Raw genomic sequence first — 20,083 nt, 5'->3', positions numbered from 1 at the left:
TCTTTCGTATGGGGGCAGCCATTTTCTGAAAGACACTTTTTTCATAAGTGCTTTCCGAGCATACTGAGCTGCAGTGCCGGGAACCACAACGGAGATACCGGCACGGGGGGGCATCGACACGCGGGGGGGCGTCGACGCGCGCGCGAGCGGGGGGGGCTCCAGTGCTGTGAATACTTAATGAGCGCTCATTAAGTATTCACTGTGCTGAATTTAGGACCCAGCTCATTGGCTGGGTCCAAAATACCGGTTCTGAAACGGGTAGGACCCTGCATTTTAACCGGTTAGAAAAAACTTTTTTTCTAACAGGTTAAGTGGTCCTGCACCTTTCAGACCGCACACATTACCGTTTTAAAACGGTAAAAAAACGGCAATATACCGTTTTTAAAGTGCGGTCTGAAAGGGGCATAACATAGGTATTATAGTTGTGGGGATGAACATATCTATAGATGCATTTTAGGTTTGTAAAGCAGAATATACGTTAAAGCATATACGTAAGCACGTTTTTTTAAAATGTATACACCATCTTTGCTTGGCTTAAATATACAAGTAGGATAGTGTGTTTCAAAAAGGTCCATAATGTTTTCATAGTGTGCATGACTTGGGGGTAATGCTGAACATCTTTGTTTTCCTTCTGCTTGCTGTAGAGGTATGCTGCAAAGATCAAAGGTGCAGTATTCCAAAGACAGGACTGTGGTGATTAAACCATTGACCTTTAGTGGAGTTAGTGAAATCTTAAAATGTTTGCATAGAACAAGGTTTTTCCATCAATGTGAAAATAAAAAGGAGTTAGTTCCCTATAGAGTGTCAGGCAGTGTAACATGCTAGCTGAGGAACCCGGTGTTGCCTGGGTTTGGGTATGCAATTTACATTGTTTGAACTTTATCCTTTTGTTTTTAAGCTTAACCGCTCGCCATGCCCATGGTGTGACCGGCATACATCTGTCTGTGGTGGGCTTCTGGATTGGAGGACAATTTATTTTCTTAAACCCCATGTTCTCTCCCCCCTTTATTATGCAACTCTGCCATATCTTCCATCCCTGACCCATGTTGCAGTGACCATATTCCTTTTTGGGCCCCGGGACCCCAGTGGTATCAGGATTGCGGGTGCTAAAGACTATGAGCCTAATCTGGACCCGATTAATGTCCTTTACCCCCTCCATATTATGCAACTTTGCCATATGTTGCTTCCCTGACCCACTTTGTGTAGTGGCCGGACCCCGTTTTGGGCCCCCAGAACCCCCACGGGTATCTTATCCCCACAGAATATTTCACCAGTTTGTGTACCAAGTTTGGTGTAAATTGCTGCAGGCATTCCAGAGTTATGCTGGATAGCTTGCTTCCCAGACCCAATTTGTCATAGTAGCCAGATGCCTTTTTGGGCCCCCTGGGTGCTAGGGTTGTCTTACCCCCACGGTATTTTTTATTTTACAAATTGTAAATCATATGTGTACCAAGTTTTGTATAAATTGCTCCAGGCATTCCAGAGTTAAGCTGGAACATACACACACATATTGTATGTTTACTGTAGATTGAATACATTTAGGTGGATAACAAGTAGCTGTACACCCTTACACTTGCTTCTGGTTATCCACGTTTTTTTTTTATTGGAAGCCACAAGCTTTGTCTGTTTACATTAACCATAAATAATTTGAGTTGGTCTTGGACCTTCAACCCAAGGCACCCATGTAAGTGTTTCAGGGCACCCCAGGGTGCCACATCACAGTTTGGCGAACCACTGGACTCGGTGGTCCCCATGCTCATGCAGCCCGTCGGTAACATTTTTTCTTGCTTGCACACAGTTAATGTTAAGTGTTGGCTGTGCAGTGCAATGCAATACACTGAGGGCCAGTCCTTCTTCTTTCTTTATTCCTGTATTTTTTTTTATTGCATGCCCCTGCCAGCACGTCACTTTTGCTGCAAAATGAAGGAATAATATCTACATATCCTTTTTCAATCTGCACAGTACTTGGGTTATCACAGTGCTTAAACATATTCCCCTTGTTTTATCTCTCTCATTGATCCTCCCAATTCATTGCAAACACTCAACTCATATGCAGTTACTAAACTCCACAAAGAGTTACAGCTCCCAAGTAGATTAGGGATAGCCAGCGACCGTAATCCACAATCGATGATGGTTTGCACTGATGGTCAATTATTTTGCCTTTGAGACAGAGATCCAATGGTTCTCTGCCATCGATGGCAGAGGATTTCACAATAGTTTTTTTTTTTTTCTAGGTAGGAGTGTAGTAACTGGGGAGGGAGAATCATGTGCAGTCTCCACCCAGGCCCACTCCTCTCTAGCTGGCAGCATAAGTGAAGTGCAGTGTGTAGGTCTACAGCAAAATGGCATGGTGGCCATAATCCCAGCGGATTTTCTAGTGCGCATGCGCAGATTGTGTAATGTATTGCACTGCAGAGCCACAGGACTAGTGCAAGTATTAAAGGGGTTGGGATCGTTTGGTCGAATGCATTATGGTCGAATGTCATTACATCGAATCCATTAGGTCGAATTGCTAAAAGGTCGACATGACTCTAGGTCGACATGGGAAAAGGTCGAAATGATTCTAGGTCGAAAGGTCATTAGGTCGACAAGGTCATTAGTTCGACATTGTCTAGGTCGACATTCACAAAGTCGACATGGGGTTTTTCACTGTTTTTTTACCTGAAAGTCAACACAGTCGACATGGACACAGTTTAAAGTGCACTGCATCCCCTCGCATCGCTCGCTGCGCTCGCGATGCGTCGGGCACGGTGCCTCGCTACGCTCGGCACACTATTTTATTCTCCCACCACGCCCTAGTGGATGGTAGGGCATGAAATACCACCTGTCAGCACATGTCGGCTCAAAAAACAGTGAAAAACCCCATGTCGACTTTGTGAATGTCGACCTAGACAATGTCGAACTAATGACCTTGTCGACCTAATGACCTGTCGAACTAATGACCTTTCGACCTAGAATCATTTCGACCTTTTCCCATGTCGACCTAGAATCATGTCGACCTTTTAGCAATTCGACCTAATGGATTCAATGTAATGACATTCGACCATAATGCATTCGACCAAATGACCGCATCCCGTATTAAAGAAAATGGTTGCTGTGTGAGCCCTCTGGAGGGTCACCATAACTGCTGTATGTAGACCTACAAGGGGCATTTCATTCAGGTAACACTTGTTATTCCACCCTCTGTACATGAATTGGTAAATAATTGTTTAATCCAGAAATATATAGCTGGCAATGCTAAGTAACTGGAAGTAGCATTTTTTGCCCAGAAGCATGGATTTAGTTTTATATCTAATACTATATATTTCCAATGAAGTGTTACTGAATTGTTGCATATTACAATCACTATATACTGTATATAATAAAGCGATATAATGTGACGTGCTAACAGTACAGGATGTAGAGAGGAGTTGTCTCACCTCTGTCCTCTGCATTGGCTGATGTGGCCTTTTCTAGTTATGCTATGTAATATAGCTCTACTGTATGTTGGTTTTGTTGCACATGACTCCTAAAACTGCAATTCCTAATAGAAAAATCTGTTCTTTCCCAGGCAAAGCCGAAGCTTATTGAACCCATTGACTATGAGAATGTCATTGTACAGAAGAAAACTCAAATTTTAAATGATGCACTACGGGAGATGCTCCTTTTCCCATACGATGACTTTCAGGTAAAGAGCAAGTTTAATATCTATGAATTGTGATTTCCTGCCTCTCCTGGCTGATGCTAGGAATACAGAAATATGGAAAGGCAGAGAATGTAGATGTACCCGGTCTTGGGTTTAGAATTGTCCTCCATATTCTAGAACAATTGAACAGCTGTTCTAGGAAAGACCTAGATCAGGCATGTCCAAACTGCGGCCCTCCAGCTGTTGTGAAACTACACATCCCAGCATGCCTTGCCATAGTTTTAGCATTCCCTAGTAGCAAAACTGTGGCAAGGCATGATGGGACTTGAAGTTTCAAAACAGCTGGAGGGCCGTAGTTTGGACATGCCTGACCTAGATGATATGTAATGAGTTTAGGATCATATTCAATTATCCGAGGGTGCATTCAGTGGCCTGGTTAAGTGCATGGACACATCCAGTTTTATCCCACAGTAATCACTGTGGTTAATGCAGGGTTTGGCATAGATTCCAGATTAATTGCCCTGTGCCATGTAGTTACCACACCTAGTAAGCCTTGAAGGTGCGCATAGCCCTATAGACTGTAAGCTTGCAGCAGGTCCCTCCAACCTCCAAGTCTGTCTGTTGTTACCCAGTTTGTTTTATCACTGTCTACTATTGTAAAGCACAACGGAATCTGCTGCGCTATATAAGAAGCTGCAAATAAATAAATAGTGCAAATTTGTGTTAGCACCTCCTGTATTATGAGTGGAAATCCACATTAGCTGTATCCTTGGGGATTGCCACTGGCAGTCATTGAAATGGTCAGAGCGATTTTCATGGCTGGAAGAAGGTCTTGGTAACTCCCATGGTGAACTATTAGCAGCTATAAGTATGTGGGCTAGTATGTTTTACTTTAAAGTAAATAATTAAAATGACCCTCAGCTCTCTTTACACTTCAGCTAAGGTATATACACTATAAATATGTGATAATTGAAGTATGTAAAATGGGTGCAAAATGCCATGGTGAATTTAAAGCATCTTGATGTTATTTACAGTTTCTTATATAGCGCAACAGATTCCGTTGCGCTTTACAATTGTAGACAGTGATAAAACAAACTGGGTAACAGACAGATATGGAGGTAGGAGGACCCTGCGGCAAGCTTACAATCTATACGGATATAGGAGGGAAACACAAGGACAGGCACCAGTAACAGCATAGAAGTCCCACCAAGTTACAGGTCCAGAAGGGAAGCTATATAATGCATAAGTACCTCAGAGGGTTATGCGTGTAGAACTTAAATATGATAGGCTTGCCTGAAGAGGTGAGTTTTCAGGGAACACTTGAAAGTTTGGAGGCTAGTGGAGTCTAGTATAGGAGAAGTTCTGATCTTTTCTTTGATCTTGTCAGTGGACCTGAAGCTAGGCATTCCTAGTAATCGTTTCGCTGAGAGTTATGCTAGAGAAAAAGATTATAGCTCTATTTCCGCCCTTTGTCACATAGCCAAAGTATGTTACATTGTCTGCAAGTGTTCGTGAGATTACAGTTCAACCCTGCATCTGAACGTGACCTACACTGATACCTAAACAGACTTTGTGAGTGATGGTATACATTCTATTTCACAGCAAGGTGCTTTTGGCATAATATTAGTCTCAGGATATACATTTATTGTAATCCAAATGTCAGACTCCGCTGATGCCTGTTTTAGTTTCCTTTGTTTTAAACCCATTAAACATAGAATATAGGTTTTGGCTTTCTATAAAAGTAGAACATTGTTTATTCTGCAAAGAGATTTTTCTGCTCCTCTAGACCTTTTTGGCAAAACACTATGCATTCCTCATGTGTCTGCAATTTGTACATTATGAGCTCAAGTCTTATATTGCCAGACTTGCCACCTCTTATCTAGCAACCAGGTATCTAGAACGTTTCTTTAAACCACAAAAGAATTTAAAAGGGAAAATATTGTTGTTAGTCAGCGAGTATACCCTAAGCACAGTGGTAACCAAACACCACCTCTTGCTGATACCCATATATATATATATATATATATTTTTAACAATACACTGTGATTCCAGGCCTTCACTGCTTTATAGTGTCATTTCTGAATGTACACAATGATGGCCAAATATTATTTCACGTTATCTCCCCTTTTACTCAGAGTATTTCTCCTCCACTTTTTTCATCAGTTAGCCTTTCTTATTCGTCTCCTAATCCTTCATTCTCTTTTCTGTATTCCACTAGTCATTCTCCTTATTTCCATGAGCACAATTCTGTTCTATTGCTCCTCTCTCCCTTTTTGTGTTGCTTTTGATTACCAACAACCTGACAGCCATTAGCTACTTTTCAGAATCCCCCTCTGCAGCGGCTCTAACTGTCTACCCTGTCCAAAGTCAGGCCCGAGGGCCAAATGCGGCCCATGCTGTCATTTCAAGCGGCCTCCAGCTGGAAGCGGGCAAAGCAGACACTAAAGGTAGGCCCCCAGCAAGTGCACCTTTACCTTGCTGTCTGCTGCAGTGAGGAGATGCCGGCCGCGACAGTCAGATGTGTTTGGCGTCCTACCCCTGCTGCTGCAATCATATATCACCCTACTTCACAATTACAGTGACAGCAGTGTTTGGGGAGGGGGCAGCAAGGGGGATGCTTGCTCCCGTAACATGCAGAGCGGAGTAGGGCAGCAGCGGGAGACCAAGCATCTCCTGTCCTTGCAGTGCCTGCTTTGCCTCTCCTTCCTCTGGCTCACACAAGGGGCTGGGAAACATACAGAGAAGGGAGGGGGCAGAGTGGGGGACATACAGTGAAGACGGGTCAGGCTGGGGGACATACAATGAATGGAGGCAGTGATGGCCATTCAGAGAAGGGGGAGCAGGGGCAGGCTGGGGGGACATACAGTGAATGGGGGCAGAGTGGGGTACATAGTGAATGGGGGTCATACAGTGAATGGGAGTCATACAGTGAAAGGGGGTCAGGCTTGGGGACACACAATGAATGGAGTACATTAACAGAAGGGGTCATGCTGGAGGACAGAGTGAATGGGTGCAGAGTGGGGAACATACAGTGAATGGGGGGCAGGCTGGGGGACATAGAGTGAATGGGGGCAGAGTGGGGGACAATTCTGATGTGATTAATGATTCAAAGAATGTCAGGCTGAATGGTCGGCCCCCACACATTTACACTTCACCAAATCTGGCCCTCGTCGCAAAAAGTTTGGACACCCCTGCCCTAGAGCCTTAATGGTCAGTTAATTAAGAGCAGCATGTGTCTTACTCCCAGCATTTCAGCAACATGTCTGCAAATTCAGTATAGGGCAAACCAGCTGTTCTGCTTGTCACCTGTTAGCAGTTGCTCTCCTTCAGCCCAGGTGCCTATTAACCCCTTCTGTACCACGCTGGAGCAAATATTTCACTTACAGTCCACCACTATTTCTAATTGCCTAAGACAGACCTGTACATTAGGTTGTGTCCTGTCATAGTTGCTGCAGTAACGTTAAGCAGCCCTTTTAGTTGCGCCTAGTGTGGAGCGCATTTACTAATGTGGAGTGTCTTTTTATGTGCATCTTTTTCCCCAAATATAATATGTCTTAATAGCATTGCTGTCCAAGTAAGATCCTCAAACAGTCTACACAGATTAACGTGATATGCGGCATTCGTATATTCCAGTGATGGCTAACCTTGACACTCCAGCTGTTGTTGAACTACACATCCCAGCATGCCCTGCTACAGTTTTACTATTTGGCCATGCTAAAACTGATGCAGGGCATGCTGGGATGTGTTGTTCAACAATGGCTGGAGTGTCAAGGTTGGCCATCACTGCTATATTCTGTGTGCAAGTGCAGCTGTATGTGGTAGGGAATATAGAATTGTAATCTCCACTGGGGCAGGGACTGATGTTCAAATATTCTCTGTAAAGCGCTGCAAAATATGTGTGCGCTATATAAGAAACTGTAAATAAATATGCTGCGCTACTTTTGTTTTTCACAGAGGGAAAAATAAAGGCACTGGCTAACACAGTAGCTGCTGGCTCTCATGCCCTGTGTGCCAAGACTCATAATGTACAGAGGCTAGATGAGGAAGGGCGTATCTGTATTATACAACTACACATATATGTGGTTATAAAATGCTTGCAGCTTTAGGTTTAAAGAATAAACAATCATCCTTAATATATTAACTAGTATTTAATGCTTCTTTTCTAATTTTAAGAAGACTATTTTACTCCTTGATTTGTACATAGGACAATACATACGTCTGGTTATGTAGTGCATGCTAGAAAGTTAGGTACAGACACTGCACTGTGCTACCTGTAGGAGTGTACAGCATACACTTTTCATATGTCTCTGTAAGGGGTATTCACTCTTCAAGTTAACCGAGAAAATCCGGACAGCCCTATTCAATGCGGCTGTTTTTTCTGCAGACCCAAATTTGACTGTTTTGAAGTCGACACTGCTTCTGTAAAAAAAAAAGTTTGCTGTTCCACATGTTTACCAACTGGCAATTTTTTCCGACAATCTAAAAATCAGCACTTGGATTAAATAGGTTGAATTCCCCCCCCCCCCCCCCTTAGTGGAATAGCCCCCTTAGTGTCCTCTGAACATACTGAGGTAATTTATCATGCAGTGAAAGGAGTGTCCACAGCAACCAGCATTTACCGATCTTTTTTTTTATCATTTAGGCCAGGCATGTCCAACGTTGGCCCTCCAGATGTTATGAAACTACACATCCCAGCATGCATTGCCACAGTTTTGCTATTAGAGAATGCTAAAACTATTGCAAAGCATGCTGGGATGTGTAGTTTCAAAACATCTGGAGGGCCAACGTTGGACATGCCTGATTTAGGCCCTTTTTCAGATCTGATCCCAATACAAATTTGTTTTCAAAATGGGCAAAACCATGTGCACTGCAGGTGGGGCAGATGTAACGTGTTCAGAGAGAGTTAAGTTTGGGTGGGGTGTGTTGAAACTGAAATCGGTACTTATGTAATATCTGGGCTCCCATTTTTCTTATGAGACCGTGTCCCCTCGCGGGGCTCGCTGCGCTCACCACGCTTCGGGCACGGTGGCTCGCTGCGCTCACCACACTATATAAGATCAACTCCATGCGTAGTTGGATAGTAGGGGTATGAAAAAATGGGGTTCATTTAACATGGGAGCCCAGATAATACATAAGTACCCTGAAATCTAAATTGCAGTGTAAAAATAATGCAGCTGGTATTTACCCTGCACAGAACCAAAATAACTTTCACAAATCTAACTCTCTCTGTACATCTTTACAGTGTAGATTTCTTATCTCATCTGTGTAATACTGAATTGGATAACTAGTATTTCACTTCCTATAATGTTTTTATTAACCTATGATCTACAAACAAGATACCATACACATATGTATCCATATTTTCTTTGGTTGAATATTTGTGTAAGAAAATAATTATAATGTTATAAAACGTCTTTGCAATATTAAAGCTTTTTTCTTTCCACAAAGATCTGTTAAATCCATTTCCTCCATGAAAGCTTCCTGCTATTTATTTTTACCCCAAGTATTTGTTTAACATTCTAGAGATAGGAATCTCAAAAAGCTCTAGTTCTGGAAGCAGGAAGCCAAGCCCTTATGAGTACAAAGGTACTGGAAGTCTCTGTATCCGTCCCCTTTAAAAACAAAATAAAGAGCATGTAGAGAAGCGCAGATGTCAACTAGGAAGCAGTGGGTATACTTTGCAGGGTCCTAGGCTTTGTTTGCCAAAGACATTAAACACCTTGTATCATCCTGCTTACAGTGAGTAATGTAGGGTATATGTAGGAATGTTCCACATTGCGCTCCACATTAATATCACCACTCATAGCCACTAGAAAATAATTAAGGATGTTGAAAACAGTAGCTATATTTATTTATTATCAGTTTCTTATATAGCGCAGCATATTCCGTTGCGCTTTACAAAAGGAGACAGTGATACAACAAACAGGGTATTTACAGACAGTCAAAAGGTAGGAAGGCCCTGCTCGCAAGAACATCTTGAACGCAAAACATAATGTTCTGTCTGCGTCTACCACCAAATGATTGCTGCCTGTATTTAGTAGTGTCGGTGGTAGAAATATATCTACAGTAGATCCTTCATCAGCCTTTGGGTGTATTATACTCTTCCTTATAACTGCTTACAATTTGTCCTGTTAAGCAGTCCTTGTGCACCCATACAAGTAATAAAAAGTGCAATGCAAATCTTGTTTGTATATGACATGGATAGGCAATATTTGTCTATTTAGCCACAAGTGACACGGCCTATAACATGGTTGCTAGAAGTGCTGGTGGCATTTATGTCCTTAACTGCTGCAGTGCCCAATGCTAGGAGCCCACTACTTCTACAAAAGCATGCGACGATACACGATGTCATGAAGCAAAGCATTAGCAGCCTTGTAGCTGGACACCATCAGCCACAAGTAATAGCCTCCGAGTTCGGCGACTGTGCGGGATGCTGGCCAAATTCAGAGGTTTTTTTTTTATTTATTTTTTTAAAGGGGCAGTCATTTACATGGGGAAACCAGGCGTTTTAAATGAATGCCCCTTAAAAAAAAAAAAAGTACGTTTTTTAAGCAAGTGTGCATTTCATCTGGAACAAGGACCACTGGTTGTTAAACATTCTAGCTTCCTAAAATGCAGCTATTAGTGAATGTGTGCTTTTCTTCCTCATTTGCAGATAGCAACGTTAAGACGCCAGGGTCGATATGTATGTTCAACAGTTCCTGACAATGCGGAGAAGGAAGCTCAGAGTCTCTTTGTCACAGAGGTAAGTTTGTCATTATTTACAATACTTTTGCTATGTGCCTTAAGTTGATCAAGAAAGGTATGACAATGACAAAGCAGCGTGTGACTGTTCAGGCATCTCGGCAAAAAGGACCCAACTTTAGAAGCAGTCGGGTTTGAATACCGCCCTTTATCTTTCTCCAAAGCTTAGTACACAGACTCCCTTGCTTTCTTACTCACAATTTGTTTGAGAGTCCGTGTGATAAGGAACAGTCTTTAAACCATGGGTGACTTCTTTGGTCAGCATGAATACAGATCTATTTATCGTTGCAATGTTCTGATAATTTGAGCTAGTTTTAGTAATAATGGGGCCTACACACAGTGATTTTTAGTTCTTTTCTAAGCGATCTGACTTAAATGACCCTACATCACTGTGTGTGTAGGGGCCAGCAATAGCGGTGCGCGGCCCATGGACTACTCAGCGTTATCGCTGGTAGAATAAAGAATGAGCATGGACCATAAATATCATCATCGCTAGTGTTTTCTCACCGGAGAACACTGGCGCAGACTGCTCGCTCAGCACACTTGCTATGTGGGTGGGCCCCATAAGTATAATGTGAAAACTGATTTGTTATTTAAAATACACTTTCTTCCTTGGGATTGGTATTTCAGACGGTTTATAAGGGTTGGGCTATAAAGTTCTGTATTGTTATTGGATTCTGGTAGCCTGGTACCACTCCTGTTTTGCTGCTTGATACTCTGGCTGCACCTAGTCCTTATAACTATTTCCCACTATTCCTATAGCAAACTAAACTATAAAATAACATTTTCTCGTGCTTGACTTAAAGTACATTTATATGTCATTCTAAATTATTTACGCAAGTAGTGGCTTGGTATTTTGGTTGCGAAACCATCAAAGGATCTTGCATTTCTATTTCGAAGTTGTTGTTTTTTCCCCTTAAAATTATGCATATATCACCACAGCATCTCTGCGAAGACCCAACTATTACCTTGAGCTTATAGGTATTATCTGACCAACATTTCTCACCCAGGTTCTTTTCGCCATATAGCCAAACTGGAATCTGTTCTGTTCTTTTTTGTATTCTGCTTTTTTATGAAGGTTTTGACTGTCTTTGTGGTCATTATATGCAGTGATCCATATCATGTATGTATATAAAAGTTCAAAGGAGGATTGTAATTTTCAGTTATAGAGCCTGAAGAGAAAGTGTTGCTAGGCCTCTTTTTTTTTTTTTTATCTCTCCTAATCTTATGATGGGATACATGTATCATTCTTAAGTCCCATACACACTGGATGACCTTGAGCTGAAAGCAGCTCCATTTACTTGTTTGAGCGGCTTTCAGCTTGTGTGTACAGGGCAGCAAGCGGTGAGGACTGATGTGCACTCCCGCATCATCGCTGGCCCAGCAGATGAGCAGCAGAGTGGACAGCTTTCCATTGCTATGCAGGTGCGTGATTCAGGAGGCGGCTGCAGCTGGTGCACAGACAGCGGGGGCACTGGGTATCCGGGCGGTGCAGTCCGTGCTCAGGAGGAGGAAGCGGGTCCATTAGGAGATGACAATCTCCTAATGGACCCGCTTCCTCCTCCTGAGCACGGACCGTGCTGCCCAGATCTCCAGTGCCCCCGCTGTCTATGCATCAGCTGCAGCCTCCTCCTGCATCAAACTTCTGCCTGATGCTTTCATGCATCAGTCTGGGACCTGCGGACTAGGAGGCCTGGAATGCCCTCTGCCTACCATGCTGTCCTGCTGCCCGGATGGATCGCTGCCAGGTACCAGGGGAGGGGGAGTTGCAGGGTACCTGGGGAGGGGGAGGGGAGTACCATATGCAAGGTACCAGGGCGGGAGCGGTCTTTGACCTTGTTAAAATGTTATAGATCGGTGGTCACACACTCATTTTTAGGTACTTATGTAATATCTGGGCTCACGTTTTTCTTATGAGACCGCGTCCCCTCGCGGGGCTCGCTGCGCACGCCACGCTTCGGGCACGGTGGCTCGCTGCGCTCGCCACACTATATAAAATCAACTCCATGCGTAGTTGGATAGTAGGGGTATGAAAAAAATGGGGTGCATTTAACATGGGAGTCTAGATAATACATAAGTACCCATTTTTATTACAGAGAAGAGCAGGGTGTAATCCAAATCTAGGTAACACTGTAATGCAATTATGACAAAATGTATAATGCATTTGACCTGCACAAATACTAAAATAGTGTATCGTTTTTTATCTATTAGTGCATAAAAACCTACAACTCAGATTGGCATGTTGTCACATATAAATATGAAGAGTACTCGGGAGATTTTCGACAACTTTTAAGGTAAGTGTTTTAATAAGGCAGCATTTTACATGGGAAAAGGTGATCTATACTGATAATTGTGAAAGTTTGATGAAATTCAAACGAAGTCTCATTATTATTGACTTTTTTTTATTTTACATTAAAGTGATAAGATACTACAATTTCCTTCTCATCTGGTGAATGTCACAAGTGACTTATGTATCCCAGCTAGAGAATCGTCATTTAGTAGAGGTCAATAAAGTGGGGTTTATTCCATACTGCAATATTAAATGGTCTGGTTGCTAGTCTGCTTACGTTTGTTACTGTTCCCCCTTTAGTGCCGTGTTGGCTCTATTGCATTTGTTATAGAGTTCTGTTACTGCATTTCCGGTCCACTTTTCAGATAACACACGTGTACAGAGAACCATTAACGGAAGAAATGGATAGGGAGGATTTGTGGTAGATGTGCTTTGTCAGCTTATTAAGATGTATTGTATTTTCCCTCTTATAAATCAATGAGACATAATAATACACTCAAACCATTGTAAGTGTTGGAGCTGAGGGCCTCTTGCTGCCTCATATAGCTATTTTCGATCCCTGTGCTTTTAATCTCTGACATCCCTTTAGTATTTTTACTTTATAGTGATGAAGGTTTTAAATGTATAACTGTATAGTATTGGATGTTTAAAGTGCCCATACACGTTACAATTATTGTATCCAATATTGGATACAATATCGCATCTCATAGCATCTCGGTTTTGCGATAAGATGAGATGAGATCTAGTACAAAAAGTATGTGCAGCACATACTTTTTGTACTAGATCTCATCTTATCACAAAACCGAGATGCGATATTGTATCCAATATTGGATACAATAATTGTAACGTGTATGGGCACCTTTAGTCCTGTAGATAAGAATGCCAATTTATATAATTAGTTGTAGCGAGTAATGAAAACTTCAATTTAGAAGAGTCTAGCTAGCTATCACCCAATATCCCATTTTCTTTTTTTGTCTTGTTACATTTTTCTATCGTATTGCTTCTTGTGCACCACACGTTCTGTCTGTACCTAGACAGAGCTTTTATATTTTTAATAATTGCATGACTTGCCTACCAGGAGTCACAGAATAGTCTGCGGGGAAATTATTTGACCTTTCTTCTTTTTTTCTGAAAAGCAGCCTTAAGAAGCCAATGTTCTCTTGATACAGTGCAAGAACAGAAAGATGCAATTAATGGGCTAATCAATGCCAGTCCTCCAGGAGACATATTTTTTCCTCAAGAGACAATTGAAAGCTTTATTCCTATTTTGGCTATGAAATGGTTTCTTTTGTAGCTATAAATATTGATAAAAGCAGACTTGTGAATAGTTTTTGCTAAATTTAGAACATTTCTCGCTGAGACTGTTTGCCATGCTGAATTTAGCACAACTCCCGCAATAGAGAACATTCAGGGAGATGCGGCTAGGAAAACTGGCTGTAGAATTGTATTGGCCAGATTGTTGCATTTTCTGTCCACGTGATGGAGAGCCTGGCAGCTGAAATGTTGACCCTGAAGTTCTCTTCTGGGCGCCCCTTGCGTGATGGACACTTAGAAAGTCATTGTTACAGATCTGTTCCCTCCCCATACATTGCAGGTGAAAAGTTTTCACACATTCGTTCTGCTTTTTAAATCATATTTTGTTCACACAGGAAATATATTCATTTGTGCAGTTTATAAATGTATATTCAAGTGCCTATTATTGTTAAATCTGACAGTGGGCACCAGATACATATGTCCCAACTTTTCTAATGCATTGAATGGGATGTGCTCCACCGGAGGCCTGTCCTTTCCCGAAAAAGAGGCAGAGCTTCTGTTGGATGGGGCATGACCTTGTACATAGAAGTTGTGACTAAGTGCTACGATCCCTGTTTTCATCACATTAAGGGCATACCTAGCTCTCTCCATGCAACTGGGCAGCGCCCATCTCCCCTACCTGCACTGAATATATACATGCGCATGGCATCCAATCGGTGATCACTGGCTCCTCCAACTGTTTCCTCCACCTGCGGGACACTGCGACCAACATGCGGAACAGTGTCCAATTACTAGGACTGTCCTATTGTGCTCTGGACAGGTGCGATGTATGCTGATGGATAAAATGTTTACTCGCTACTATTGGGATAGTTCTTAGTAATATATATATTTAAGTAAGGAGCAGTATGATGATTGGTTCTTGTAATCTTTTGTTTAAAGTTTGTGCCTAAAGGAAGTTAAATGGGAATGTGAGTTTTAAAGCAAGTATACTGTATATCCCCTGTCTGACAAAATGTGTCCTTGTTCTTTTCATAGTTTTTGTTTTTAGCAGGGGAGGGAGAGAGAGCTTTAAATACTTCTATTGTATTTGGGTGTAAATGACATGACTATTCTGTATCTGTTTATAATACATAATTTACAGTAGCTATTCTGATGGGGAAATTAATGTTTCATTCTTAAATATTTGGCGAGTATATGATTTGGCTGATGAGGGAGTATAAAGACATTCCAGAGTCCAGATGTGCTCCATAAGAATGCTGCAGACGTATGTGTAGCTGACATCAGACATTATCAAACACAGCCTGCAGATCACAGAATATTATCTTTAGATATAGAAGGGAAGCAAGACATTGTGTTTAGGATTTTGTGCAAATACAGGAAAGCATAAGGTAGAGATTATTGAGAAACAAAGTCAATGGTGCACTGTCTTTTAAAGGAAAATACTGGAACTGACTGTTCACAGTAAAGCAAATCTGTATATACTGTACATCCAGTGTTGTGGCCCGCCCTGCATAGCAGGATTCTGGAGCCTGGAGAGCTAGCACGGAGTGGAGGATGGGGACTGGCAGAATGACTCATTTGCAGCTTCCCAGCTACCTTGCAGAGAAACCCGTGAATTGGGCACCTGGGGAATTCACACAGCAAGTGTAGTACAGAATATGTACGGCATAGCAGAATCTATTTTTTTTTTCTCTTAAACTTTGATTTCACAACCACAAAACCACTCCTTTTTTAGGAAAAATTGTTTTTTTCCTGAGGCTTTTTCAGTCCCCTTCAAAATAACTTACTGTATCAAAATATTGCTTCAGTGTGATCAGCCCTAACATTTATCACAGCAGGTATCTAATGCATCTGATTTCTTAGTATTCTAGAATTAACCAACGCCCTGTAAGTTAATTCCCCTTAATAAAACGTCAGAGTTCGGCGGACATCTCGCACTGCTGCTGAACTCGGGCGGCATTAAATTCCGCCCATTGAATTTGATGGCAGATCAGACCCACTAGACCCATCTTGTCTATACATGTACATACACATATTTGCACACTGTATTCCCAGTCTGCCATATGAAGGAAATACATGTTCTATTTCTTGGTCGCTGTATCTTACATATGCAGAAGTAGTATGTCATGGAGAACATGTATCCGCTGCACAATAAAAAGGAGGGAGTAACAACCTGTTTAATGCAATATTCCTGATTTGGTAGCCTGGCTCCTCATGGGCCTACACTGAAATAATTGAATGGTAATACGGGAGCCGGACGCGGTCCCGACAGTCATTTACCTGATGTCGGGATCCCGACTGTCAAAACGCCGACAGAGAGGTGCCCGACTGCCACCCGCTATTTTCCCTCGTGGGGGTCCACGACCTCCATAGAGGAAGAATAGAATAAGTGGCGAGCGCAGTGAGCCACCGTGCCCACAGCGTGGTGAGCGCAGCGAGCCCGCAAGGGGCTTTGTTGCGCTCACCATGCTGTCTGAGTCCGGTCAATCGGGACCCAGACGTCGGGCTAATGCCTGTCCCGATCCCGACTGTCGGAACCCTATACCACACCCGGTAATACAATCCTCTGTTCTCATGTGGAAACAGAATAGTTTATAGTCCAGTGGTTCTCGAATGCAGTCCTCAAGGCACTCCAACAGTGCAGGTTTTAAGGATATCCATTCTTGGATACAGGTGACTTAACCCTTTGTGTGCCAAGGAAATTTGTCAAAATAGGTGTGAAAATTGGCAAGCAAAATGCTAGCGGCGCTCACATTTTTTTTATGTAACTAAGTTTCAATTAACTGACTTTGTATTTATTTAAACTTACAGAACAGTCGCTTTGAGCGGCACTAGGCTTTTTAGCGGATATTTTGAGGATCACTCACAGCAACATTGGCACTCAAAGGATTAATTAGTGCCTTAGTTGATGCTTTAGTACAGGCACGTCCAAACTATGGCCCTCCAGCTGTTGTGAAACTTCAAGTCCCATCATGCCTGGCCACAGCTTTGCTGTTAGGGAATGCTAAAACTATGGCAAGGCATGCTGGGATGTGTAGTTTCACAACAGCTGGAGGGCCAGAGTTTGGACATGCATGCTTTAGTACCATAAACCAGTGGCTTTGAGGGCCACTGGTTTATGATACTGAGGGCAGGTTCCATGTCTCCACTATCTTCCCGAGCATACCTGTTGCTGAAACTTTCTTATCGTCCTTCTAAATCTATCGGTAGGAGTCACATAATTTACCATATTTTACGGATTGTCTTACTTAGTCACTGTAAAATTTGGAGAATTTATTTTCATTCTGTAAATAAACCCTTAGCTTATTGCAGTGCTACTATGTTCAGGTGCACTTAAATTGCACTTGGTGGACAAGGATAGAACTCCTCTCTTCATGTTCTTCTGCATGTAATCTTGTAAAAGCTACTTGGGCTTAGTAATGAGGCTTGGCTGATGCTCTTGTAAATGCTAAATGCTGCAGGTAGCAACAACTTACACTAACCAGCCTTCTCTTCTCTTTTTATGACACCTGGTCGCCCACTTGCTGATTTTTTTTTTTAAAAGGTTTTTTCTTTCTAATAAAATACTGTAGAAAGATTGATAAGAGTTGTGCAATATGTAGGGTCTTTATTATATGTGTCACTCTTTTTCAAATTGTATTACACTAATAGCAGAACTCTAGGGATGGCCCTTTAAAAAGAAAGTCCCAATTCAATTATAGGGATAGCACCTAATCAAAACCTTTTGCATAAATAAGTTTGTTGTCTTTATGCAAAACATAATAAACCCTTGTCCTGTATCTCATTTAAATGATCGCACTTCCCTAAATGAAATATTATTTTATTGAATAAAACTCCAAATTTCTTACAAAAAAGGGTTTCTGCGCATAATCTTCACTTAATAAGGTGTGCACTCGTTCCATCTAAGTATTCCGATCCACCAGTGAAAGGTTTGTTTTTGCATCCGACCAATCTTGACCCAGAGATCTGTGCACTTTGTCAAATAGCCAAGCGGATGTATCCTGCACAAAGTGGCTGGCTGTATGCTTAGGAGGCTATTTACTAAAACTTGTAGACATATAAAATTGTGAGAGATCAAGTACTAACATATCAACTCCTGGGCTGACCTTTTTCAAACACCAGCATGTAAATTTTAAAGAAGCAGATTATTGTCTAGTACAGTGGTCAGGGAACTCGGTCCTCATTAACCCACACAGTGCATGTTTTGCTGGTAACCCAGCAGGTGCACAGGTGTACTAATTACTCACAGACCTATTTTATAAGGTCCGCAGGTGAAGTTAATTATTTCACTTGTGATTCTGTGAGGAGACCTGCAAAACATGCACTGCGTGAGGTAATGAGGACCAAGTTCTCTGACCACTGGTCTAGTACTTATCAACTTTTGTATATCTATTGCAGTGTCTTTTATTTTTTTTATTGTTTTCTATCATTCTGAAAATTGTTTGCGCTTCTATTCTCAATGTTTCTTTTTTTGTCACACAGTAAAGGAACCAAGCCAGAAAAGCTTCCAGTCCATGTGTATGAAGTAGATGAAGATGCAGACAAAGATGAGGTGACTAGCTTCTAATGTATCAGTGGTGTGACTGCCTCCTTATACCTCAGTGGTGGGGATAGCTACTTTTGTTTCAGGGGTGTCACTAGTGGTTTCCTGTGCCACTAGTTGTTCCCCATGCCTTGGGGGTGCCACTAGTTGTGCCTCGGGGATGTCACTAGATGTTCCCAGTGCCTCGGGGGTGTCACTAGATGTTCCCAGTGCCTCGGGGGTGTCACTAGATGTTCCCAGTGCCTCGTCGGGTGTCACTAGATGTTCCCCGTGCCACTAGTTGTGCCTCGGGGGTGTCACTAGTTGTTCCCCGTGCCTCGGTGGTGTCCTCAGCTCTTAATGAATTGCCTTTTTATGAATTTTGCTTTCACTCATGATTCATATGGAAAAGTTGGGTTGCTTTTATGTAATTTGTTATTTTTAATAATATGTTCTAATCAAATAACCAGAGACTTAATATAAAAATGTTATCCTGAAGTCTTTTTTGAAAAAGACTTCATATCAACTTAAACTCAAGAATGCCAAATGTGATTAATAAATAACAGTGCTTGCATAAATCCTGTATAATAGGCTTGTGCTGCTGCTCCTCCTTTTTGGGTGAATTTAAGTGGCAGCCATTATGTGGTGCCCAATGGAGAAATTAAAGCATTGCCGGTTCGGACGTGCACAGCCTCTGACTTTGACATCACTGTTGTGTTTCTATCATTTTGCTGGGCTGATAACTAGTAGTTTTATATATAGTCCAGCAGGACAAATATGTGTATTTCTATATTTCCATGGATTGACTCCTGTCAACACTCTCCTTTGATTTGGAGTCCTTTTGTAGTAAGTGTTTGGGTGATACTGTCAGTGGTGCCCTCAGTAGTTATAATTTAGACACTTCACACCCATATAGTATTTCTCTTTAAGGTCCAATAAATTACTTGGTATTTGTTTAGTTTCACGGCGGCAGCGGCCGTGCTTCTGAGTCTCCTTGTGGCCATGCTGCCGCCGTGAAACTAAACAAGTACCAATTACTTTTAAGTGATTTTTGTTGTTGCAATTATAAGTATAATAATTTACCATCTAAAATTAAAATGGGAAATTCCCAGGTATTTAGTTTGGATGTTTAAATTTTTATATCTAACTGCTGATTAAAGCGCACAGGATGTGAATTTGCTGTTCCAACAGTACTCCTAATGAAGGAGTCATGGGTGAAGTCAGGTTGCCCATATACTTATACAAATATAAATAACCAGAAAACCAGAAAATCTATTTCAAGCACTTTCTTTACTGTATTGCTTGTTTTTCTTTACTGAGGTACAGCTCATGATTTTAACCTTACCTTGTAACTTTTTAACATGTTAACATACAACCATTGACTTATTTAAAGATATCCATTTTTAATGAGATTCCAGGGAAGCAATAAATGACAGACCAGGCAAAGTGAGCATGTCATTGTTGCCGCTGCATTCCGGGCCGGGGCTTGGTGTAAAAGGGTTAAAAAAAAAAAATAACCTTAGTCCTGTTACCTGGGTGTCAGACCCGCCAAATGTTCAGGGTCGGACACAGGGCTTCCTTGGAGATAGGGGCCGTGTAAATGGGTAACCCGGGTCAACCAACCCAGGGACCCATTTCCATCAATAGG

The 20,083-nt window shown here is 41.9% G+C and overlaps 1 protein-coding gene across 12 annotated transcripts in view; it reads left to right on the top strand.

Moving 5' to 3' along the window:
• Nucleotides 1–20,083, top strand: part of DOCK9 (dedicator of cytokinesis 9) — a 235,561-nt gene that overhangs the window by 78,654 nt on the left and 136,824 nt on the right. For all 12 annotated transcript variants that reach the window (XR_014469714.1, XM_083168608.1, XM_083168606.1 and 9 more), the window contains exons 2-5: nt 3,551–3,667; nt 10,281–10,370; nt 12,581–12,663; nt 18,396–18,465. Coding sequence is in view for 11 of the 12 variants with exons in the window: in XM_083168608.1 (XP_083024734.1) it covers nt 3,551–3,667; nt 10,281–10,370; nt 12,581–12,663; nt 18,396–18,465 (360 nt within the window). In the remaining variant the exon portion in view is untranslated. The remainder of the gene's footprint in view (nt 1–3,550; nt 3,668–10,280; nt 10,371–12,580; nt 12,664–18,395; nt 18,466–20,083) is intronic.

This window comes from Crinia signifera, chromosome 2 (genome assembly GCF_055691185.1).
Source record: "Crinia signifera chromosome 2, ASM5569118v1, whole genome shotgun sequence".
NCBI lineage: Eukaryota > Metazoa > Chordata > Amphibia > Anura > Myobatrachidae > Crinia > Crinia signifera.
Note: the sequence above shows the minus strand (reverse complement) of the source record. Positions and strands in the feature narration are given on the sequence as shown.